Source organism: Barbatula barbatula (assembly GCF_947034865.1).
Source record: "Barbatula barbatula genome assembly, chromosome: 5".
Classification (NCBI taxonomy): domain Eukaryota; kingdom Metazoa; phylum Chordata; class Actinopteri; order Cypriniformes; family Nemacheilidae; genus Barbatula; species Barbatula barbatula.
Window position 1 is genome coordinate 12,346,410 of NC_136769.1, and position 25,911 is coordinate 12,372,320.

General features: G+C 38.9%; 1 protein-coding gene across 1 annotated transcript; it reads right to left on the reverse strand.

The window, feature by feature from the left end:
- On the reverse strand, positions 1–25,058 carry kcnh6a (potassium voltage-gated channel, subfamily H (eag-related), member 6a). Its single transcript, XM_079455530.1, has 16 exons — positions 24,524–25,058; positions 22,296–22,526; positions 19,560–19,709; positions 18,623–18,726; positions 18,291–18,543; positions 16,225–16,427; positions 7,335–7,760; positions 6,288–6,705; positions 5,955–6,154; positions 5,042–5,294; positions 4,021–4,214; positions 3,656–3,752; positions 3,247–3,537; positions 2,216–2,402; positions 1,520–1,721; positions 1–1,304 (listed from the first exon to the last, which is right to left on the reverse strand). Exons 1-16 carry the CDS (start codon positions 24,597–24,599, stop codon positions 1,020–1,022), a joined length of 3,570 nt encoding a protein of 1,189 aa, XP_079311656.1. The 5' UTR covers positions 24,600–25,058; the 3' UTR covers positions 1–1,019.
- Positions 25,059–25,911: the final 853 nt, after the last annotated feature.

Genomic DNA, 25,911 nt, shown 5'->3' on the forward strand with positions numbered 1-25,911 from the left:
TACTGTTATGAATAACATTTAATCTTAAAAAAAGTTGTGTGCTTTTAGAAACCTTTACAGTCCGATTAAGGTTTTCAAGAACTTAACGTACAGTACGTTCATCTGCTTACACTGCAGAGGTAAAATCAACTTCACACTTCATCTTAACAGGCGATTTACAAAAACAGTCCTTGAGTCCGAGTGTCTTTACTTTGTCCTTCAAATACAATGATCACATATTCATTGACGCATCTGTAGCACATCTCCTCACACACACACACACACACACTTTTTAAATAACTTCATACCCCTGATTTCACACCCATTTGGTTACAAGGATTCTTTGTGTGTCAGTCATACAGTTACTTGATGTAGTAATACATTAGATTTGGGTCAAACACCTAACCTGCCACAAAAGTATGTAATAAAAAATTACATAAAAATTCCTGCATTTCTGTAATATCAATCCACACAAGCTTTATACTTTTAAAAACAGTCTAGAATTACTGTGTCATTGAAATGTCCTTGTTTTAGTGGTGGCACTGCCTCAGAATCGCCGCCAGCATATTCTATGTACAAATAAAGCTAAAGTTAAACATGATTTTCAGGTAATGGTTTAAGATTGTAATAGCAGAAAATGATGGTGGAAGTTGAGGCAGTGATCTCAGTTTGACCGGGATCTTGTCTTTATTGCCCACTGTGCTTCTTTTCATATTCTAAAACAAAAGCTGAGATTTGTTACCAAATTTCCACTGCATCAGAAGAAAGATTCCTGCTCTCAATGAGAAGGGATATGAAACAAAATACCTCAGAAACTGAGGAAAAACAGGATTCATTTTCTCTACAGTATTGGATGGATTTCCACCTAATGTTTCTAAGACAAGTAACACAAACAATTTGCAAGCATGGATGTTTTGCAGTGCAATATGAAGCTGTCTGAAAAACAATGAAAATGCGATATATATATACGTGAATCTTAGGAAGGTTGCACTCAGGGCACAAATAAAACACAGCAGAACAAAAAAGTCTGTTTTGGGCCTCTAGCTGCCAGGTAAAACTGGATCGGACACGTGCCTCAGGATTTCGGCCGAGCCCTCCTGTATGTTTGGACTCTCCAGATTTTCTGGGAGCGAGGGGAAGCGCAGGCTTCTACAGAGCTGTCCGACTGGCTGTAGATGAGTCTCATGGGGGAGACTCAGTCCAGTTGGCACAGCCGTCTCAGTCTCTGGAGACATGGACATGGTGTCGTTTGAGGCTATTGTCAGATGGATCCCACTGGACAAGGAGTCCTGAGACTTGTTTTTGAAGCTATCCTGACCAGGGCTCTGTGAAATGTGGGAAAAAATGGGGAAGTTACAATCACTCCCATTGAGATGAACTGAAATGCAAATGTAAATTCTTATATTCTAGAAGTCTTCCACATATGTTTTCTCACACCAATCAACAGTTCATTAAATGAAAGGTATAATTTCCATTACAGCTAATTTTTGCATAAATAATATCAACCCCTCCCTGTCTTATTGATGATATCACAACCTACCTTATCAGGTGATGATTGGCTGTCAGTGATTTCTACAGAGGGGGGGATGTTGTGAGGTGTTGTGGTGTATAAGCTGGTGGGGTGAGCTGGGTGGGCCAGTGCTTCAGGGGTTACGGCACTGTAAGCAGGTGGCACAGGTGCCATCTGTCTCTGCAGTAACTGCAGGATCACATTTATATCAGCGGTCATCCTGGTCTCCAGTCTTTAGAGAGAGAGAAAGGGGTTGTGTACACACTGTGATAAAAGCAGAACTATACTTTCTGACAGAATGCACTAAATACAGGGTAAATAACATACTCCACAGCAGGGGTTGCTGATGTCATTAAAGTGACGTAATCACCTCAGGGGTCATGATTGAGGGGGAGGAAATTCCTAAGGCTGATGGCTATTCATTTGCCTGGTTTTATTTTTAACTTAACTAATATTTTTATATTTTTTACACTTATTGATTTCAGTACATATGCTATTTCTTATAATAAAGAAAATTATTTCTGGAAATCATCCCGCACCCTTGCTCTCGCGGCCTTGCAACCCCCACTTTGGGAACCCCTGCTCTACAGTGTGAAACTAAATTTTCCCTAACTATTTAATGTTACTTGTACACTTCATATTTTGTATATACTTATTTATTTTATTAACATGCAGTGGTCTACATGATCGCCATATTTTGTTTTTATAGCTGGTCCACGTTCTGACCTGTTGAGCTGTGACTGTAATAGTTCCAGGCGGGTCTGCAGTTGGCTCGGTCTTTCAGGATCAGCACACCCGCTGTGATGGTGATAGCAGGCTTGTCCTGCAGACGGATGTCTCTGACTCCCTGAGTACTGACTGGCCCTACGGTCCGCCAAATAGCCGTATAACCCAGACACATTGAGAGGTGCTGCTGTATAGATGAAGAATGAGTAAGAAAAGAAGAGGATCAATTAACAAATGTATAAATATTATATGTTAAGATTTTTGGGAGGTAAACCCAACTATTGTTTGGGAGGGGCCCTTAGTACCTAAAAATAGCACATTTAAAAGATTTATACAAGACACATTTTTATTAGCTGCCCAAACGGATCATTCCCCAAAGTGATAGTTCACCCAAAGATATTTTAAGTCATCATTTACTCAACCTCTTGTTATTCCAAATATGTAGTATGACTGACTTTTCAAGATTGTTGTTAACTGGCACCCATTGACTTTGTGTCCATACAGTAGAAGTGAAACATCAATCTTCTTTTGTGTTTTGTGGAAGAAATAATATCATAAAGCTTTGGAATGACAAGAGGGTGAGCAAAGAACTTAAATTTTTGGGTGAACTATCACTTATGTTAAAGGTATAGTCCACTCAAAAATAAGTGCATTTAATCAATCTCATGTCATTCCAAACCTGTATGACTTTCTTTCTTCTGCAGAACACAGCTTGAGAAGATATTTGGAAGAAAGTTTGAAACCAAACAACATTTGCCCCCATTGAAATCCATTGTATGGACACAAAAGTTTCGAGACTTTTCATAAAATGTCCTATTTTGTGTTCCACAGAAGAAAGTCATATACAGTCTTTAAATGACATAAGGGTGAATCAATTAAAAATGTAACCCCTTTAAAGCAGAAGTACAACCTGAAAATATAACAATTATGTAGATAAAAAAATAAACAGGGCCCGAATACTAATTTATAAACTCACTTCTGAGTACAAAGCTCTACTGCATACTATACCAGAATGATCCGTATGTTGCTACCTGTGTATGGATGTGTCCCTCCCAATGGCCCCGCCGTGCCAGAAGTTGTGTTATTGCTGGGGGGTGGAAGGCTGACATCAGAAGGAGAGAAATCGTGTATCTCTGATCCAGGAGAGTACATCTCTCCTCTGCCAGATACCAGGGGCTTCAGATCCTCCTCACTGGATAGGGAGGCAGCACTGGTATTGCTACATAACTCATCCCAGTGTGAGAGTGGTATTGCCCCCCGATGGTTCCCTACAGGGGACGTTTGGAACGCGTATGTGTCCATTCCATCTCGATCCATACCGTCTGTAAGGGGTGAAAGAAGAGGGATCAGAATGGGCATGAAGGTTCATGACTATTGATGTGGTTTCATGTGTCCGAATTTGAGAAATGTTAAAATTATGAATTAGATGAACATCTTTACCAGGTCGATTGCGCTGCAGGGGTTTTCTTCTGTGTCTGGGTCTACGGTACCCGCACTCTGAGTCCTCGCTTGGGGTTGCATGCATGGCTCTGTCTGCCTGATACACACAAGCTTCAGTAACTCACGTAACACTGCATAAAATAGCTTAAGGTGGGTTGCTGGTATAAGCTAGTTTATGATGGTTTGGTGGATCTCCTAGCCTGGCCATGCTGGTATTTGGTTGGTTTTATTTGGTCTAGCTGGTCTCCAAAGCTGACCAGCTCATAAATGAACACAGACCTGCTAAATCAGCTTGGTCAAACTAGGAGACTGGGGGACAGTTTATCTGTTTATCTAATTCTTAGGTGTGTGAAGGTGTGGCTTACATCTCTTAAATTGAATGTAATCTCCAGGTTGATCCAGAAGCTGTCTGAGAAATCAGGATACATGTCCAACACTTCCAACAGGTCGTCTCTCAGGATCTTATGCAGATCACAGTATGTCAAAGCCCTGACGTCTGCATTCGATTTCCCTGGCCGGGCGTACAGACTGATGGCCTCCCCAAAAATATCATTCTTACCTGCAGAGAAAAATAAAGGGAGAAAGTGCGTATTAATGATTAAAGGAGAAGAGGAACAGGGACAGAAAATATCACGTAGCTCACATGAATCTCAAGGGAGTTTATCCATAGAGGGGCGCTATAAAGCTGCACATTAAGATGTTTGGAAACACAGTGCAGAAACATGTTGGCTTTGCATACTGTAACTGTAAAAACATATCAAATTCGATAACATTTTTGTCATGCTATCTTATTTAAAACTAAAATAAACATTTAACTATAACACCGAGAGTTAAAGAATGCAGAGTTCAGCATTATAAATTAATTTATGCATTGCAAATTAAACTTACAAAAGAAAGATTGTCACTAAAATGTAATGTTTGTAAAGTTTAATAAATATTGTGATAAAAATCTCAAGTTTAAACCCTGGTGGAAAAGAAAGTAAAAACAGTTTATTCCAAATGCTCTGTTTATTAGAAATGCATAAAGCATTTCTGTGGTTATCTGTGCAGTATGACTGTAAGTGTTATCATCCCTCCCAAGTAAAGACTTTTAGGGGCAGACCTCGGTGCAGAAAGTGAAAGTGGATGAATTAAAAAGCATAGGAAGATGTTTAGAAAACAATACGTGTTAAGACACAATTAATGTTCAATGAGAGAGGGCGAGTGGAAATGAGGGGCGGTGCAGTTTGGTTAAGCTTCCATGAATATGCAGTGAACAGCGCTAGGCAACTGCCTCTATTGCCTATGCAAGACGTTGCCAAGGCTGTAAGTAAACAACTGCATAATTAATCTGACAGTTTATGCATAAATCTGATGAAAAATGTAGAAAATAATTGTTTCTCAAACCTAAGATGGCCACCACCACGTCTTCTCTGAGGATCTCTATGGAACCTCTGGAGATGAAGTATAAAGCAGTCAGAATGTCTCCGCTGTGCACTAGAGTGTCTCCGGGCGGCGCGTGAGTGGTCTTGAAACGCATGGCAAGAGCTCGCAGGCAGCCCTTACTTGCCCCCCTGAATGCCTTGCAGTTCTGCAGCAGACTGCGGTTCAGATGCAGACAGATGTCAGCCTGCAGACACTCTGGAAAGCCCTTCAAAACCTGGAGCGAATAGCAAAAAATAAAACTGCTGTTTTTTCTTCAATCTTCAACGGTCCTTATTAGATCATAACAAAGACCCCTTAGTGGAATGTGGTCAGGACTGGTTTTAGCTGGTTATTCTGTTCTATCTAAGTTGATTGTCACTAAGCGGGTTTCCATCACTCTGATTTTATTTGCATTTTAAAGTTGGAAACGCAAAATTTCTAATTTAAAACCCTTAATTCAAAACAAAGTTTTTACACTTGAGGGGGTTTTTCATTTTTGCGAAAAAGGGTTAATGCGAATAATGGGAGATGGAAACACATTTGCATAATAAATTCCTCCAAATAATTACGTAACTGCACTATGAGACGGCGTCAACTGACTAACCAGAATACCGATCTTGTTACACAGCATCAGAAATGTTGTTATAGTCATTCTTAAATGCCTGTGCAAAGTTGTCAAAGTATTTCCATAATTGTCTCTTAGAACTGTCACGACTGTTTTGTGTTTCGTAATCGTCTGCTTGCACAAGTTCTTGAAAATTATTATATTCAGTCAGTCAAGCTAATACCAGCAAGGCTGGTTCAACCTGTCGTCATCTTTATCTGGTAGGGAACTCTTTTCAGATTATTTTGTATACTCCAGCAAGCCTGTTTGTACAGTGTGTGTGTAACTCACTGCATTCATGTCGATGCCATTAGTGTAGGACCAGGCGTGCTGAAAATACTCTTCAAGCCGTTGCCTAAGACCTCCTGGGATCTGATGGAACCTGATGAACTCCTTCACTCGTAGCATCTGAGTATGGTACCGTGCCGTCCCTGAATACAACCTTTGAATTATAGCTGACACGTTGCCAAAGATACTGGCATACATCAGAGCTGGAAGACAGAAGATTCATTTTGTGTCAGTTAAAATGGGCATGAGACGCTTCCGAAAGCAACCATTTAATGCAGTCTTCATATTACTATATTTTACATGTCATGTGAGGAACAATGTGTTCAGTGTACTCACAGCCAATCAGCATGACGCAAATGGAGAAGATCTTCTCAGGGTTGGTGTTTGGAGACACGTTTCCGAATCCCACACTGGTCAAGCTACTGAAGGTAAAATACAGTGCGGTTACATATTTATCCTTGATGGAGGGGCCAGAGGTGAGATCGCTGTCGTTGTACTGCTTGCCGATCTGTTCTGCCAGGTTGTCCAGCCAGCCGATCTTCATACCTCCGATGCGCGCGGAGCTGGTGCGTTCCACGTTGCCGATGGCGTACCAAATGCACGCCAGCCAGTGAGCGATGAGCGCAAAGGTGCACATGAGGAGGAAGAGCACTGCCGCACCGTATTCAGAGTAACGGTCCAGTTTTCTCGCCACCCGCACCAAACGCAGCAGTCGTGCCGTCTTTAGTAGACCAATCAGAGTGGTGGTTTGAGGCTGGAGGAGGAGTTTAATAATTAAATTATTTCATTATCTCATCACTATTTGTAGTTAAAATTAATAAGCATGACCTAAGCACGTCACTCCTTAAAGGGACAGTTCATCCAAAAATGAAGATTCTGTCACTATTTATTCACTCCTATGTCATTCAAAAGCTGCATATGACTTTCTTTTTATGGTGAAAACAAAAGAAGATATTTTGTCTGATTGGTTATGTCAGTATAATAATGGAAGTCAATGTTGTTTGGTTAACTTTGTGTTCTGCAGAAGAAAGAAATTCATACAGGTTTTTAACCTGAAAGAGTTCTCATTTTTGGATGAACTATTCCTATAAAGAACGCTTATTTTATTTTGAATGTCACCATAAATGTAAACACGTACATGTTAAATGCTTCATATGATGCATAAATGCTTCAAGTATGCAAACTTTCCCAAATGTTCACTGTGCAAATATTATATATACATACAATGTATTCAAATGATTATCATTCACCTAAAAAAGTTAATCAATTATAATATAATAAACTATTATAATATTGTGATTCGGTTATTATTCTCTAAATGTAAAATATAATTTATTAATTTGCAGCCTGTTTACCATATCACAGCCCTCCACTCTCTCTCACCTCATCTGAACCCGATCTGAAAATGAGCAGGTCGAATGGAATCGCAGCAACAATGTCTATGAGGAACCAGCCCTTGAAATAGTGCTGCGCTATGTGAACTGGATTGCTGACCACCTCGTCGTTGTGATTCACGTATGTGGTCCTGAAATTGATGAGGATGTCAATAATAAACATGACATCCACCACCAGGTCCACTACATTGAGGGGGTTACAGGTGTAGCCACAGGTGCGTCTCCTCTCGTCCTCCTGCTCGTTGAGGAGGAAGGCGGCGGAGTAGGGTGTAAAGACGGCTGTGTAGAGCACCAGGAGCAAGATGATCCAGTCCCATACTGCCTTGAATGGGCTGTAGTGGAGGATGGTCCACTTGTGGATGCGGGGAGCTTGGAGCTTGTATTCGGGAAGCACATCTGCTCCGAGGGACAGAACCTGGGAGGAGAATGAACGAAAGACAGGATAAGAAACCACAGGGAGCATTTTTAACTGAATTGCAATGGATGCAACGTTTAGCATGGTACAGATAGCCTCTCATGTTGTATGGTAACCATAATAACAGCAAGAAGCAATTCTCATTAAGTAACACATTTAAATCACAGATATGATGATGTTTTGAAGGTTTCTATCATAATTGTTTTTGTAGATTGCATACTTCTGTGAACAACTGCCATTTAGATGTGATTCAGATTAAATTATTTAAAATAAAGAAAATCGTGACTGAAGAAAACATTGTGACAAAGACCTTATCATGACATCTTGGCATTGTTTTTAGTATTCATGAATATATTTGGTTGAAGTAATAAAAGTAAAATCAATGAAAGTCAAAAACGCTAATACATGCAGCACAAAAGTAATCCCTGCCCCTTGTTACATTAAACTGGCATATTGATCTGTGCAAGAAACTGAAGGCTCTTATCGCATCTTCGGGTGAATTCCAATCGCATTCAGTGAATGCCCCGCACACTTAAAAGGACGGATCCTTTGAAGTGCTAGTTCTGGAGTGAGATGAGCAGCTGTTTTCGTAAATGTAGCCGTTTAAATCATACATATGTGATGAATGCTGCAATAAAAACAACACAGTTTTTCTTTATCTGAGACAACAGTGCACGTGGTGTCCCTTTCCTGCAGTTACTTTCCATGGCTGTGGATTGTCGATTATAATGTTGCAAATAACATTACGTTTCTTGGACTGACCAATCAAATCGCTTTCTTAGACATCAGTATCGTTACGAGCGAATTACTTTTGTATGAATGTAGCCAAGTTTTGGAGTTCAAAGATGTGGCGTCTTTTCTAAAAGCACACCGTTCTTAAAGTCTCTCCACTTATTTGAAATGTTAAGCCGCCAGTTGTCTAGCCCTACTGTATAGTATCTAGGGTTGTTCCGAAACCGATACTAGTATCGGAAATGTCACATATACCACATAAAATTCTGGTATCGGTGTCGGCGAGTACCGATCCGATACCATTTTCTCAACCAGGACCTAGTTATGCCCGCTTCTTCTCTGCTCAGAATTCAAACACAGGAAATTGTGCCGTGTCGTCACAAGCAACCACTGTTTAGAGAAGAAGAAATTTAAAAGGTGTAAGCAGTATGTCCGCTGTTTGGCAGTATTTCAGAGTGGACCAACCTGGCAGTAAAACTGCCACATAAGAAAAACAAATAAATCTGTCAAATGTCTGTCAGATAATAAAAATACTCTAGTTAACTGTATGTATATACTAGTAGTATATACTGTACAGCTATATACAGATACACACCCAGGTATCACATCAGTACTCGGTATCGGACGATACCTTATGCCCAGGTATGGGAATCGGAAACGGGAAGAGAAAATGGGTATTGGAACATCTCTAATAGTATGTTTTTAACCCAGAGAGCAAGCTTAAGAGATGTGTAGAGATGCATAGGAGGGACATGACTGAGATATAGCCTAACATAAGGATGAACTGTAAAACTATAATTATGTTCATACTGCATAACAAAAGGATATAAGGGTTTTTGTTTGTTTGTTTTGTTTGTTTGTTGTGTATTTATATATGTTTTTCATTTTGTACTGTATGATGTGTTCTATGGACCTGTGTCTGCAATAAAGCTTTGATAAAGCGAAAATCAATAATCAATTGAAATCAATTCATATTAATTTCACTTACAAACCACCAAATCAAACCACCTTTATCTTCCGTGTAACTGGAGTAAGTGTAGCTCTACCTTGCGAATATTAATTTCAAGAGGAAAGACTGAAATATACAAAACTGCTGATTGGGATTACATTCCAATAACATTATTCGAATCGGGAATGAAATATGACAGTAATTGACATTGAGTGCCAATTTACCCAGTTTCAGTACATAGGAATATAAAACCCCTATAATGTCTTACAATGTCTCTGAACTACCTGGAGTTTGCGTTGTCTCGGAGGTTTGCATTGAATTGGTGGAGGTGATACTGTGTTGCTTTCAATTGAATTAACTTCGTCTGTCACAAAGAACAGACTCTAGCATCCCATTATCTCTCTCTGCCCTGTCACTGATCAATCACTGGACACAAGCCCAGACAACACACTAACTAGAGAAAGAATATAAAGAAGAAATTAAATAAAGGTAGAAAGTGCACTAAAGATGCTTCAAAGTTCAGGTCTATACTGTTGCTGCTATTTCAAACTGAGAGGTGTTTCTCTTCTAGAGCTTCCCCCAACACAACATCACTTCTTTAATACATCATTAGCAACCAATGATCACGTTTCAAACACAACCGAATATAACAGAACATGACCATTATGATTTCAATGATTCTTCCTTCCTATTACAATAATGAGCAATCTCCTTCTTGTTCGTCTGAAAAGTTATGAATGATGTGATATAAAGGGTGATATATACAGTATGAGTGAGAGGAGTTTCTCAGAACCTGTTCTGAGTTGTTTTAACCCATGACTTGGTAACAACCCACCATAGGTTCATTTACACAGCAGTTGGTTCTATTAAAGTACTTAAAATGATTTCATTATCTCTGTTCTAAATTAGATTCCTAATAAAAAACAAGCCATTCTAATTCAGGAAAGCACTGGCCGAATAAGAACTAATATACCTAAAACAGTCATTCAAGCTGAAACCATATTCATAAAAGCATAGCGTACATTTATAGATTAGCATAGCATTATGTGCATCTTTATTAAGCTGCGATGTCCTGAGTGTTGTAGTCTGCACTAACCGGTACGACAATGAGAGCCTTCGTGTCCAGAATGTCCAAGCCATCATTCACACAGCATCCACAACTGTCTTCACAAAGCCAAGAAATCCCGCAGTCTCTACCTTGAAACAGACGCCTCCTCACCTCAGCCATCTTTTTCACTGCACAAAACCACCTGAACTAACTATTAAAGAAAAAGGGCAGTAGTGTACGAAGTCAGCTTTCTGAATCACAGTGCTGGATTGCTGACCCAAACAGGCTTAACTGGCTAATTACACTCATTTAGAGAAAAAAGTGTCAGGGGCTTGACAGGGTGAGGGAGGGTCTGGAACATTTTTAGCAGGTCAAACCAATCGAGAGCTAAAAGCCATTAAAACACACATAACTTTGTCTCCCACTCACATTAAAGTACACCATTAGACGAAACACCTGACAATTCATTTATTATTTCACTGACCCTGATCCAAAAGTGGTTCTAGCTTATTATCTGAGCATTCTGAATCACGTTTCTCTTATGAAAATACATTGTTGTTCTTTCACAGTATCCATGGTATAACCATATAGTATCAACTGATTACTGAATTCAGCAAATGAGTGCATTCATATGAAAAGATTATTAATTATTATATGTAAAAGATAATTAGAGTAGTGAAACGAGTATATTATAAAGGTACGTTTACAATAGAAGTGAATCTTTAAGCAGATGCTTTTATTCAAAGCGACTTACAAATGAGGGCGCATTTAACATTTGACCTTTCAAGCCAGCAAAGTATACTGTACTACAAACCTACAGTATGTTAGAATTACAAGCTAGAAGTGAAAAGCATATAAGACAGGAGGTGTTTTAAATAGTATTAGTGCAATGCTACTATGGTAAAACTGTGGTGAACCCTATCATTATTATTCCCCTCTCTTTCTCTATACATTCCCTTTTCTTTCATTCTCTGTCTACCACATGCAAAGTTGTTCAGTCAAAAGAAGTTCAGTCAAGTTCCCTGCCACATGCAAAGAAATTCAGTCAAAATCTACTACGCCTCCATGAATTGCACAGCAACACCTGATGTGCAAATGAGAGACGTTTTCAAAAATGACTCAAAAATCTATTTCCACATGTGATTATGTTGTTGTTTGTATACAGAAATCATTCAAAGTTAGTTGAACACGTGACCCTTTCAAAATGCATAGATTATGTAAAGTTGTGTCCTTTGTAGGTCTTTCCTGACATCACACTCAGACAATTGTGTGACATCATAAGCAGGAAGTCCTGCAAGTATTTATGTGAGAAACTTTATCTGCACGGGAGTCAACAAAATGGAAATAAATATGTCCTTACTGTACCGATCAATTTTAAAGGACAAAAAACTATTCATTTGAGTTGGGATACATTCTGTGAACAATAAAACGAACCCACTATGTAGGCAAAACACACACAATTTCCCACAAACATAATGTGTGAATGCACATTTAAATCCATGTGCTGGTGAAGTCCTAATGCCCACAGCACATGCACACACACACACACACACACACGAAATCACTGGAGCGGGATATCTCTGCTTATTGATATAATCTAACACTGTGTTTCATAATGACGGAACTATAGGCAAATCTATTCTCACTGCACACTGCTGACCACAGCCACAAACTCAAAGATAGCTGAACACAAAGTCAAACAAAGATACAAATGTGAAACAAGCAGAGCACAAGACTTTACTGGTCTTATACAGCTAAGGTCGTTGTAGCATTTCCATGACATGTGTTTCATGGTACTGTGTGTTCTTTGTACTAAACGAATCAAACAAAGACAGCAGTGCACTGTGAAGAGCACATGTGACACTGCACCTTAACATGCAAAACAAAAACAAAAAAAGGAAGAAAAACAAAGTGAAACTGAGAAGCGATGCGTACGCATGGTACAATAAATGAAACAAAAGAAAAACGCAGTGAATGTTGATAGTATTTTTTACGTAAAGAAAAACAAAGAGAAGCCACTATAACAAACACATTGTTTTTAAGATAAACAACAAAAAAAGGATTTGACATCAAACAAAAGAAAAATTGAAAACGAGTTGTTTCAGTCAGGATGTGTCATGTCTGTCAGTCACAACAGATCAACGGTGAAACAACATTAACAATGATCTATACATCTAGTGTGGCATCAGCTGTCACTCAAATCCATCAAGGTCCTGACCCATTTATTTCTCAGTCAGGTGTGGGAGGTGAAAAATCAGAGAGAGTGAGCGAGAAGCACAAAGCAGCGGAGCAATGAGAAGAGAAGCTGTATAAGAAGAAGATAAATAATGAGATAAATAAAGGTCAAACTTACCGGCTTAATTTTCGGTTTCATGCTCATGGTGGCACTCTGTTAGTGGAGCTGAGACAGGGAAATACAGAGCACTGACAGAGGGAAACACGCCCTTTCCCTCATACTGTACACACACACACATATTCTGATAAAGGTGTGGAAGGGAGGCCATCACATCAAACATAATTATTTGCCTACAGTATGTGGACACACAAGGTTTTAATCGCTGTATGATGCACATAAGATAATACTACTGCATCATAAATGCTTAACTGTATTATTTCCTGATTTCTAGTACATTACCTAAAGTTCAGGCACTGCTAATACCATTACATCTTTCTTCTATGTGGAGACAGAATTGTTCTAATTATAGTCTTTCACAGTCTGACAGCTCCACAGATGCAAGCTAAACTTAACAGAAAGGTATATTCTGGGATGTTGCTCCTTCTGCTTGAGATGAAGTCAATTTATGCGATTACCTTACTAGCGCTGTTAGATACAGAAAACATTTTAAAATCTAAAAATAAGAATAATTGAATACATTAACATCAATTAAAAATGTTATAATAATTATGGCATAGCTCATAATTTGGTCTTGGAGTAAATTGATAAAAAGTTCAAATTACAGTATCTGACTTTTCATTTCATATTTTGGTATCAGAGCACAGTTTGATATCTTTTTTTAAACTCAAAGAGACACATACAAAAATCATTTCAAAATATTATATAGCGATTACGCCCGGCTATTTCTAAAAAGCTATTTCAAATTTTAAAAGCTGGGTAAAGCTAGACCAACTTAAACTGACTTATTCACTTTTAAAGGGGCAGTTCACCCAAAAATGAAAATTCTGTCATGAATAACTCAACCTCAAATTGTACAAAACCTGTATTAATGTCTTTGTTCTGTTAAACACAAAGATATTTGGAAAAACATTGGCAACTGACATTACTTACATTCTTCCAAATATCTTTCTTTGTGTTTACCTAAACATAGAAATGTATACAGGTTTGGAACAACATGAGGGTGAGTAATTCATGACAGAATATTTTCATTTTTGGGGAACTATCCCTTCAAAGCTTAGTATTCACTTTCAAAGTATTAATTTCCATTACATGTTAAGATCTTGAAATCCCTTCTGAAAACTACTGAACTTTCCAGATCGTGGAAATCCTTTTCACTTTTATCATTCTTAAATAAGCTATTGCTCTTCAAAACACTTGTCTGACTGGTCTACAAAATACAGCCGGTCACATAACTAGATACGTCATGTTTTGCAGACAAATCAATGGTTAAAAAGATCAATGCAGATGATTATTTCCCTTCTTGCTTAGTGTCAAATCGAAGTCCAATTATCAAGCCAGGAATTGCCTGCCACAGCTCTACCACAGAACATAACGCTTCAGCCACAACACCCAAAACACTATCCATTACTAAACATTACCATAATATTACCACAAAATCTCTTCTGGTCAACCAGCTGCACACTGAATAGTGCTTTAATGTACAGTTTCAGCAACAAAAACAGTAGAATAAAGTACACAAGTAAAGTGTACACAAGTATATGAAAGAAAACAACAGAGAGGGAGAAAGATGAAGACAGAGAGAGAGAGAGAAAGTAAATGTGCATGAACACTTTTGCCTGATGTGTATGTCTGTAGCGAAACCGACAGAGAGTTTCTGTGACCTCTGTTGTTACTGACCTCTACATCCATTAGCCCCAGAGGCCAAGGTCAACAGCAGAGACACACACACACGCACACACACAACCTCCGTGGTGGGGACAGTCCATAGGCGTAATGATTTTTATACTGTAGAAACTGTATATTTTTTCTACCCTAACCCTTCACCTATAGATAATAGAAAACATTTTGCATTTTTAGATTTTCGAAAAATATTGTTTTGTACGATTTATAAACTTTTTTGCCCATGGGGACCTCAAAAGTCCCCATGAGTTGGTGTACATTCAGGTTGAAAGTCCCCACCGGGATATAAAAACAAGGCCACGCACACAATAGACGTGCTCATGTACTTAGTAAAAAACAGTAACCAAGTCTTGGTAACCAAGAACCAATGTGCAGCACCTTGTACCTTTACAAGGACACACAAAAATCCATATGTAAACACAACCCTCATTTTAGTTTAATACAATTTTGTGAATTTAAATCTATAAATCATATATTTTTATTGAAGTAATAAACATATATATATATATATATATATATATATATATATATATATATATATATATATTACATTTTAGAAAAGGAAAGCTAGAATAAGAAGAGGAGGTAACCATGAGAACTCGTGACAGAAAGGTGAAGCTAAACAAGCAGCATTTCTGCAGAACAATTCATTTATATCCTTAACATCCTATCCTTAACAGACAAAATCTTGAATGCTCTGTCATTTGAAAGACACTCTAGATATAAGCATCTACTAAATAAATAAATGTAAATTAAAAAACAATATCACACACAAGAACTGGAATGTGGAAGCTTAGATCAGCAGTAGATTTGTCAGCATTATTGATTTTTCCACTGGTAGGAAAACACACACTCCCATGTGTGTTCATGAAGAGTGACGTCACCAATACAATCTCATTCTTTCACGCTTTCTTCTCTTTGTTGCACAGCAGCATTTTTTTTATCTATTTCTATCATAACTCCTCAACACACTGAAAACAAGCATAAACAGAATATTCCCAATAGCAAACACACATACAGTATATAATTAAAAAGCCACTTTGTCCGTGCCACTTCAATAATGTACATAATCTAAATGAACTATCACACTTAAACACATAAATATGCTGTTCTGTATATTCTGGTCGAATAAACACCCCAACGCAGTAAAGTGTGTCAGTTTGGGTCTGCACACACACTCTGTCGCTCCATAAACATCTGAATAAGCACTGCCTGTGTCAGCACAGAGTCTATGTAGGTTACAAAATACTAAATCAAGTAGTTGTCATTAAGCTTCAACCTTTTCATTGGCTGCAAACTGGTAAACGTTTTCAGTCAGTGATTCAGTCCAGAACTTTATTTACATTGAATGAAAAACAGCGCAGCGCTGTTTACACGCAAGCTATGTCTGTATTGTTTCAGCACCCGATTTACTTCAGCAAATGCAAATCAGGCACAACCACAAACCGCACAAACAACTCCAAAAAGCTGTGTGCTAAATAATAATAATTACTAATAATCTCAAATCTAGACTGTATGCTCATGACAGTTCAAAACATATGCGTTTGTGAAAGGCATGGCTTTGTGTACATGACACACTAATCTGAGATGAGAAAACCTTCATGTCCCACTAAGGAATCCAGAGAACAATGTGTTGCTCCTGTTGGAATGAAACAGTTTAAAATATCTTGAAGAGCTGTCAGGTTCTTTTTTAGCTTACCTGGGTGACTTGAGTGACCTTTTCCGAGACATTTTGCGTGCGATCTTTAATCTTGCTGGGTGCGATGATCTCGATCTCTGTGGGGGACGGTGGTCTGAGAAGGTCGGAGCCGAATGCTATCGTCACCTGAGGGATGCGTCCAATGGCCCTGTGTCGCATCAGATCTGAGTCTGAGGTGGAGTTCAAGTTATTGGGCTTTAGATCTGAGAAAGAAACATCACACCTTCGAGTCAGCCATTATGACATGCACATGCACTTGAAACCCAGGAGTCTAAAGTGGCTTACAAAGCTAATGTTGATGGGGAATATGCTGTGTGTGATTTTTTTTAAGATCTATTGACAGAAATGCAATATAATATACATAACTAGGTGTAGAAAGACCTTACACGATGAACCGTTATGTTGTATTATCTTTGAGTGAGCTATTTCTGTCTACATATACTGCTGGTCCCCTTACATGGAATTCGCCATGTTATTTCTACAAAAGCCCTAAAGGTACAAACTGCTCTACAGAGTGCGTTGCGAAAATACCTTTTCTCCTTCACATCTTAGTTTGTGAGTGAGCCATTGATTGCAATTCACAACCTCACTACTAGATGGCGCTAAATTTCATACACTGGACTTAAAAAGGTCACTATTTTTGCTTCATTAAGAAAAAAAACAGGTTTCCAAAAACACGAGGGTGAGAAAACGAGGACAGAATTTCCATTTTTGAGGGTGAACTAATGCTTTAAAAAAACAGTATGAGTCATACGGACATCTGTGTAGCAACAGAAATGAACTCTTTAAAGCACACACACGCATAGTGGCAGGCACATCAGTGGTGGCCGGGGGTAATCACAATCACACAGAAGCATTGATCAGGACTACAGCTACAGAAATAGGGCCGCCAGGCTGCCACATGTGCCCATCTCACTGGGGGACCAATGATGTCTCATTCTAACCATCTGAGACTTCAGAATTTCCAATGTATAAGTGGACTGCATTGTTATGCTCAGAACACCAAGCATTGTGCTGCTTGTTGGAGTTGTTCCATAACCGCCATTACAAGCTAATTTCAAATTGTATTTATTTAAACTAATTCATCTGTGATGTATTCAAGGATAAACAGAAACTAAAATCGTTATTTACCTTAATTGCACATTGTGCAGTCTCTCAAGATATACTTGTTGAATACTAAATTAATCTCTTTATTAAACTAGATAAGGTGAGTGCTTCAGACGAATACACTCAAACAGGCTTTCATTTAATACAAAGTATTCATTTTATCAGTATACATTTTATATTTCGTGGAAATCAAACCCATTGTGATGCTAAAGCGATGCTTCACCAAAACCATGGCAATTTTGCAAAATGTAGACAACGCTGGTCCTAACACTGGCCCAGAAGCACGTCACACATATGAATAGGTTTAAAAGACGTTAACTTAACATTTCAATTTAGTCCTACGTTTGTGTAGTGATAAAAACATTTATAGGAAGTGCTTCCGCTACTGAAAAGCCTCGTTTTAGCTGGTTAAGTAGGCTAGTTTTAGGTTTTGACCACTTTTTAGCTGGTCAAGCTGGTTTTAACTGATCAGGCTTGAGCCCACCACCTAAAACCAGCTGAACACTATCCTGGCCAGCCTGGAAACTTGCTGTTCTTAGCTGGTTTAAAATGGTAGTAGCAGGTTCAAGCTGGTCCACACAGCCTGGCAAAAATGGACAAACTGGTCTTCCAGCCTGGTTAACTTGACCAGCTAAATAATTGGCCAAAAGCTCTCTAAAACCAGCTTGCTGCTCCAGCTTAGGCTGGTTTTAGCTGTTTTCATTTCAGTAGGGTCTGGACCAGTCCTGCAAAATGGAATACTCCCTAGTGAAAAAGACAACATATGCTGGTCAGATATGTTTTGGAGCATGGTAGCTGGTTTGAGCTGGATTAAGATGGCCATCAACTGGTCATGAGCTGATTTTAAACCAGCACATGACCAGCTTAAACCAGCTCAAACCAGCTACCATGCATTAAAACATACCAAACCAGCATATTTTTGTTTCAACAGGGCTGTTTACCCATTCTATTATTCTTACCGCTCCATTGGTCCCTCATGCCATCTATGTCATGCAGTGAAGAGGCCCGGCGCAGGCTGCCGACACTCTCTCTGGAGTGGCTGTGTTTGAGGTTAGCTACGCTGGGCTCTAACCGGTCTGCGGGCCGTGACAGTGGAGAGGAGAATCCACATGTGGAGGGGTCCTGTTGAATCAAGGCCTGGGTCTCTGATTTCAAGCAGCTCTCCTGAGATGAGATCTGAAGTTCCTTCAGCATTACCTCCTCAGTAGAGGGCTGCAGGACATACGGGAGGAGCTATAGATCAGGTGTGTGGGGACAAATTATCATAAATGTGTATTTCACGCGCACATACCTGTAAAAAGTCTACCACCACACCCTCAAAGGGGTCTTTTGGGAGAGATGGCTGGCGTTTGACACGGAGCGAGGGCATTCTCAGCCTCATGTTGCGTCTCTGACCTGATACACAAGCAGAATACTAGATCATCTCAATAAAAGCTTGCTTTCATTGTTGAGCAAGATGTAATTAAAGAGATAAGGGGCAATCAGGGAGAAATAATTGAGTTCATATCTTTTTTGATTGAGTTTGGTTTAGTATCTTGGCAACAATAGTCACCGGTGAGTGTGTGACACTGTTCAACTGAAACTCCAAAAGAGAGAGGAGAGAGAATATCAGGAGATTCAAGATTTAAAGATTCTTTTGTACTTCCATTTATTTTCACTGCTTCTCAGAAGTTAATTACAGTTAATGAGATATTAAAGATCTTCTTTTTGATTATAATAACAATTATTATAATGAACACCAACCGTTGTCTTTAAACCAAATACAACACTTTTATCAGTAAAATTCTTCTTAACCACTATCGTTGTAGAGGTAAACAGTCGACGCGTGAATCCATAGCTTAGTTTGCATTACATCCTTTAATTTATTTTTTAGCAAAAGGTAAAAACAAACAAACATCTAAAGCTGGTACTGTGGTACATCTAAAGCCCACCACAGCACGGAAGTCCACGGTCAGAAAAACTGTTTCCGCTTCCCTCTGCCGCTTGTCCATTTCCTTGCCTGCCCTTAATAGGCTCACTGAACAACTCATAACAAAATATACAAATCTTCATATAACAAATTAATACATAAATACTAAATGTAATACTAAATATTAAATTAAATCAGTCCATCCAGAAAAAAAGAGGAAATGGCTCCAACATCACTTTCTTTTTACCTTATAAGGTTGTATAACAAAAAGGGCTAGAATAGCTTTTAAACAGAGAGACAGAAACACACACACACACACCTGCCTGTAGCGCATGTGTCATGCGCTGTTTAATGCCACCTTTCTTCAGGGAGGGGTCTAAAAGCTCCTGGAAGTTTAAGATGAACATGATAACAACTCCTTCCTCATTCTTTACTGGAACAACATCCACCAAGCATAGCCGACACACTCCTGAAAGACAAAGAGAAATGATTTCCTTACATTACAGCTGGATCATTTCAATTTGTGGTGATCAAACAGGGCTATGCAAAATGACAAGTGATATAATTCAAGATTAAAACAACACTCAAAGTAAGTTCATGTACCGTGTATCTCATAGGCAAATACACGTTTGCCTCCGTAACAGAAAACTGTGAGGTGGACACTTTTTTAAGGTCCAGTATGTCATTTTTTGGAGGCTCTATTGACAGAAATGCAATATAATATACATAACTATGTCTTCAGAGGTGAATAAAGACCTTACATACTGAAGCGTTATGTTTTTATTACATTAGAATAAGCTCTTTCTATCTACCTACACCACTGGTCCCCTTACATGGAATTCGCCATGTTGTATTTACAGTAGCCCTAAACAGACAAACGGCTCTACAGAGCACGTTTCATTAATACGTTATCTACTTCGGCAAAGAAGTAAAAACGCGATAACATTTTAGCCCTGTGTCAGCCACCATAGTGCTTCAAAAGGAGGGGTGGAGTGAGCCGTTGGTTGCAATTCGCAACCTAACCACTAGATGCCACTAAACTTTACACACTGGACCTTTAAATGTAAATGACGTATAGTCATATAGTCTCACTCTTCAACAACACCTGATGGAGTTATTTTTCATTGATTGTTAGTTTGTCATAGTAAGACAAACATGCAGATCACATGACAATAAAAACACTGATGTAGTACGCCCTGAAGGTATAATACATCCTGCACCCACACATACTCTAGAGAATGTATTACTTTGACTGTTACGTACTACAGTTTGTACTGTCATAGTAGATTTTTTTGTGTGGATTATGACTCTCTCTCTCCAGCACAGTACTGTATATGTACAGTAAGTTATGAGAGATTTGTCAGTGGATGGTCTCTTCACCATTTAATCAAAACTGGAATTATTACTATGGAATATTGCAGTGCTTGTCATAACAGATTTATCCATGCAGATAATTTTTTGTTTAAAATGTATGTTCTCTAGAGTATTGTTCATAAAATAAATTCATGGCAATACAATGAACTGCACATTATAAAATGATTTTCAATTCAATTCTGGTCCTTGATGATTCTGATTGGCTGAGCTGAGTTCTAAGCCGTTAAAAATACCCCTATTTACAACGACTGACCACATTACATACCCTAAATATCATTTTATTTACATCGCTACGCATATGTAATAACTGTTTTATTAAAGCAATAAGTCCCTCGAAGCAGTGGGTTACAGTGCATTTTATAACAGCTAAGGGGGTTTTAGGCACAACGCCCTTAGCTGTTATAAAATACACTGTAACCCACTGCTTCTCGGGGCTTATTGCTTTAATATCCTACAGCCAACAGATGAGTCATTGAATTCTAGTTTATAAAGTCTAAACTTATTACTATAATTAATCATTAAAATTGCACATTATCTATTCTAACATATACACATGAATGTGTCTTACAAGCAAGTTTTATGTGTTTGAGTAAATGCTGACGTTTTCACTGAATAGTTGTCATGAAATACCAAAGTTTTAGAAAGCTGTACAGTGTGTAGTCCAAACACACTGACAGTCACACAAACACACAACTAGACACCCACACACAGGTGCTGCCATTCGAGAGGCCCATGTTACTCCAGGAAATAGATAAAATCTTACGAGAAAACCTCCAGCTCCAAACCCCCCCAGATAAACATGCAGATGCGCGAAAACATTTGAAGGGCGCTTATATTTTGTCTATAAGACTCTAAAAGATAAACTGTGTTTATGAGAGTGCTATAGAAAGCACCATGCATTGCCCTTTTAACCCAAAGACAACTAGCAACAGAAAGCCAATAAAGGAGATAAATGAAATGTTGCAAACCGAAGGGAATGAGAAGAGAGTGACGAAGAGGCTGGGCAGAAAAACCAGAGAAAGAACAGCATGACTAAAGTCAGCCAGACCCCCCTCAGCTCTTCAGTAAAGCAGGCCATCAACCACTCTAAATATAGATCCTGCACTAACACACACACACACACACACAAAGGTGGCATTTATTCTCCAGCTCAACTGTGACACACACCTAAAAGCTGAATTCACTAAAAATATGTTAAAGGTAGATTCAGAGCGATGGCAGCACACATGAGCACATTGGTCCACGGGTGCGTCTTGTGCTAGATGAACTAGTTTAGTAATAGGGGTGTGGGGTTCTGGAGTCCCGTTGTCATGGAAATGTTATCAGTGCACCACTTCCTGACCGAAAGAACACCTGTCCACTTTTTAGCTCAGCTACAATGCACACACACACAAGCTTAACAATGTGACGAGGGTCAGCCACTCCTTCCATCTGTTCCTGTATGAGGGCACTGAAGACAGGAAGTAAGGCGGTTCTGTTGATGTGCTGGTCATGGCTGTAACTTACTAGCCATAAGGACTTCCGACCTATAGGTACATTTCACGTATTCAAAAATAAAACTGTAAGCTTTCTGAATGAATCTACTAAACGTCTCCTTTGATTGTGTGTGTGCAGCATTTCTTCTCAATGAAAACTAGTATAGTAGACTTATGAGTATTCAAACTCTCTCAGTCAAGCATACCTTCTTTAGAGTAGTAGAGGATCTCCACCTTGCGTTCCTCTGATCCGAGAAGGGCCTGTGCCAGCTGTGTCAGGGCACTCTTCATAGTGCCCGGCCCCACCAAGAACTGACAGGTGCAGGACTGCTGCATGATCTCCGCCCGCGAGAAGCCAAACATCTGACAGAAGCCGTCGTTGCAGTAGATGATCCCGCAGTTCTTCATCTGGGCATTGGCTATTAGGAACTTACGATCTGTTTGGGATGAGTTGAAAATAAATATGGCGTTCGGTGAAAAGAAGGACAAGGAGAAAAACACTAACAGAGCTAGTCCTTATTATTAAGACAATATGAAGAGAAAAGTTAACGTGATTTTTTGCGTCTTCGCGTTTGCTTTAATGGTAGCGTGCACTTGTAGTGGCAACGACTAAAAACTCAACTTGAGCAAAACCAGACGATGTTATCATGAATTGACAATGTTCCAAAGAACATCAGTGGAGCACTCATTATGTGCTTGGATGGAAGCAATGGTCAGTGTCACGCATTTCTTTAGTCAGTATGCAAAGAACCCTTTTTACATTTACAAAAAAGCATAATTTAGGATGTTTAATAATCTATTTGTAGGCCAGGAGAGGTATTACAATTTGTCGCAATGCACATGCGTCGAACATCTGTGTTTACATTTGAGTCAAATGAAGTATACTTTGCAATGTACATTCGACTGTGTAAAAAAGGAACTATACTTAAGGCATAACACGCACAACTACCCCCTAAACACAAACTTTATTTTGAATATTTAAAAAAAGGAAAAAATGACTAGTATTACCAACTTTGTGGGGACATTTGTTTCCCACAGGGGTTTACCCTTACAGACATAGATGTTTTCTTTCACTGCTTGTCAAGACACGTTATGTCTGTATATCCGGTGGTTGGTGTCATAAGCAGGAAATCTGCTGACAGTTGTGATATGAGCATCACACTCAACGTCATCAACAAGTGAATAACACAAGCTTTGCCTCTCTAATGTATTCCAGAGAGCAACACATCTAAATGATGTAAAAAGGTTTAGGCTTTGTTTTGAACAGAAGATATTTGTTTCTTTGTTCTATTTGGCCATTTTCTATACATAACACTGTTTAAGTTGTTTATGCTTTTATCTCTAAATCTCAATGCTGTTTCTCCATCTCTGAATAGTAATGGTGACAGGAACTTTAATGATCGTCAGCATCAAACTCATTATCGCCTTTTTACTTCAGGAACAGAACACAATGCACTGAGATGGTTGCCTAGCAGCCACAAAATGACACTTAGCCTTAACTGATAGGGAGGGAAGGGAGGAGCTGGCCCGTGATCACACATCTACATGCACTAGCACACATATATGCTTACATGTATTCCTAAAAAGATCACAAAAGATTTCAATGCAAAATACACATAACTGACTTATGCAGAACAGGGTAAATGAATTAAGAATTGTATTTCATTCTCTTGTTTAATATTGGGGCAACTTGTGAAAAGACAAATACAAAAATATAAAAAGCCTGTATTCATTTTTTGTTTGTCTCACATATAGACTAAAATGCTGTAACTAAAGAGACTTTAAAATTAAGAATCTCTGCCACTACCAAAAAAATTAACATTTTGTACATGCAATGAGCATATAAACGATTCTTTGTATTGATCGTTGCAATTATTTAAAGCATGGACCATTTATTTAAAAGTGTGTTTAGGTTGGAATTTGAGTTAAAATGAGAGTAAGGGTTAGGATTTGGGTCATTTTAAATAACGTTCTGACAAATCCTGAAAGTTTATTGAATGAATATCGTGCCACCTGTAACATCTATTACGATTGGTCTTTATGAAAATGTAACGTAAACAGGAAATCATTCAATAATCTATGATGCGACAAGAAACAAAAGCAGGTGCACAAAACCAACCAGAAAAAGGAAAACATGACGGATGGTTATTAGCACATTTGGGTAGAAACTGCAAACAATAAGCGACACATCCCCTTTATGTAGACTATAGCATATGTACAATGCATAAGAAATCAGTCACAAGAGTGAACCGCCATTCAATGGGAACACGTGTAACGTAGGCTACAGCTTGCCACGGCGTATTTCTACCCCCGACAAATCAATAATTGATAAACATTGCTGTATCTATTTTTTAAATAACACAAACTATAGAAATCTAAATATTTGACATCATGTTAATAACAAGTGTAGCCAAGCTGCGGTTTAAAAACTTACTTTGTCCATCGAATTTCCTGATGATGGTGTCCAGATAGGTGTTCTGGAGAGCGACGTGTCCCCGGCGCACAGGCATTTTAACGCTTGGACAGAGCCGCGACTCTCGGCGACCTCTTATTTTCTCTCTTCGTCTTTCGAGAAGGGTGATTGAGAAAGAAAGAGGAAGATATGCTAGAACTCGATCACATGGTGCTGGGGAAACTCAACGTTAAACAACAAAAGCGAGAAAGCTCTCGAAAGTGAAGTCACCGAGTTGCAGCGCTGAGCGGTTCAAAGTGAAGCGAATATTTTGCCGTTTCGGGTCTCGCAACTCCGCAAACATCAATGGCAGCAGAAATGCCGCTCTGTTAGATAAAATGTCGTTGCGCGTTGTGGTAACGCCACCGGAATGCTCCCTGAAAACAGCCGGAACATTTTAAAACCGAAATTGCAAAAACAACAGGCAGGCAGGAAGGAAAACTTAAGCGCGATATTTTACAGTTGGATGCTGAGGCTCAATGTATGTAATGGTGCTTTCGCTCACTGGGGAGGCACTAGACGCAGCTGTCACTTTTGACAGAAGGCAGATGCGCGCTCACGTCCCCCAGTCTCTCTCTCTCTCTCTCTCTCTCTCTCTCTCTCTCTCTCTCTCTCTCTCTCTCTCTGTCGTTTATCAGGTAGATTATGTCCTAGTGGGATCCATTCCACAAAACGAGTAACCTTATTCCTCTCACAATTTATACTTAACACTTGATTTTAGAACGGTAACATTCATCACTGCATTTAAAGCATCCAGCAGCAGCTGTCATAAAGTGACAATGTTGCGGTAAAGAGATGAGCATGCAATTCAAGACCTGCTTGCTATGCATTTCACAAATAAACTATTACTTGTACAACTCATGCATGTGATATTATAAGATTAAAGAGCAGGTGATAAGTAGCCTAGATGGAAAATGGTGCATGGTACAGTCCTATGTCAGATAAAAGAAAATTCAAGAGGTTCAAAAAGATAAGTATGGTCAACACCTCCTGTTCGGGAAAGTACACAGCTCTGGAAAAAGGTACAGAGTTAATAGAGCTGTCAGTAAGTTTTGCAGCATTCTCATTGTTTGAGTGGGTTTTATGAACAGGAGTTATACTTAGACACCAAGAGCACATGTCCATGTTAAACACTAGTGCAATGTTTTTTCAGCATTCACTGCATTGGGGGGACACCAGTGCTGTATAGTATTGGAGTAAATGTAATTAGTTACTGTACTTAAGTATTTCGGGCTACTTTGTAGTTGTACTGACTATCAACGTTATTAGCAACTTTTACTGTCTACTTGACTACATTTTTGAAAAAGTAAATGTACTCTCTACTCCACTCCACATTCCTAATGACTAATGCAATTACACATTACAATTTG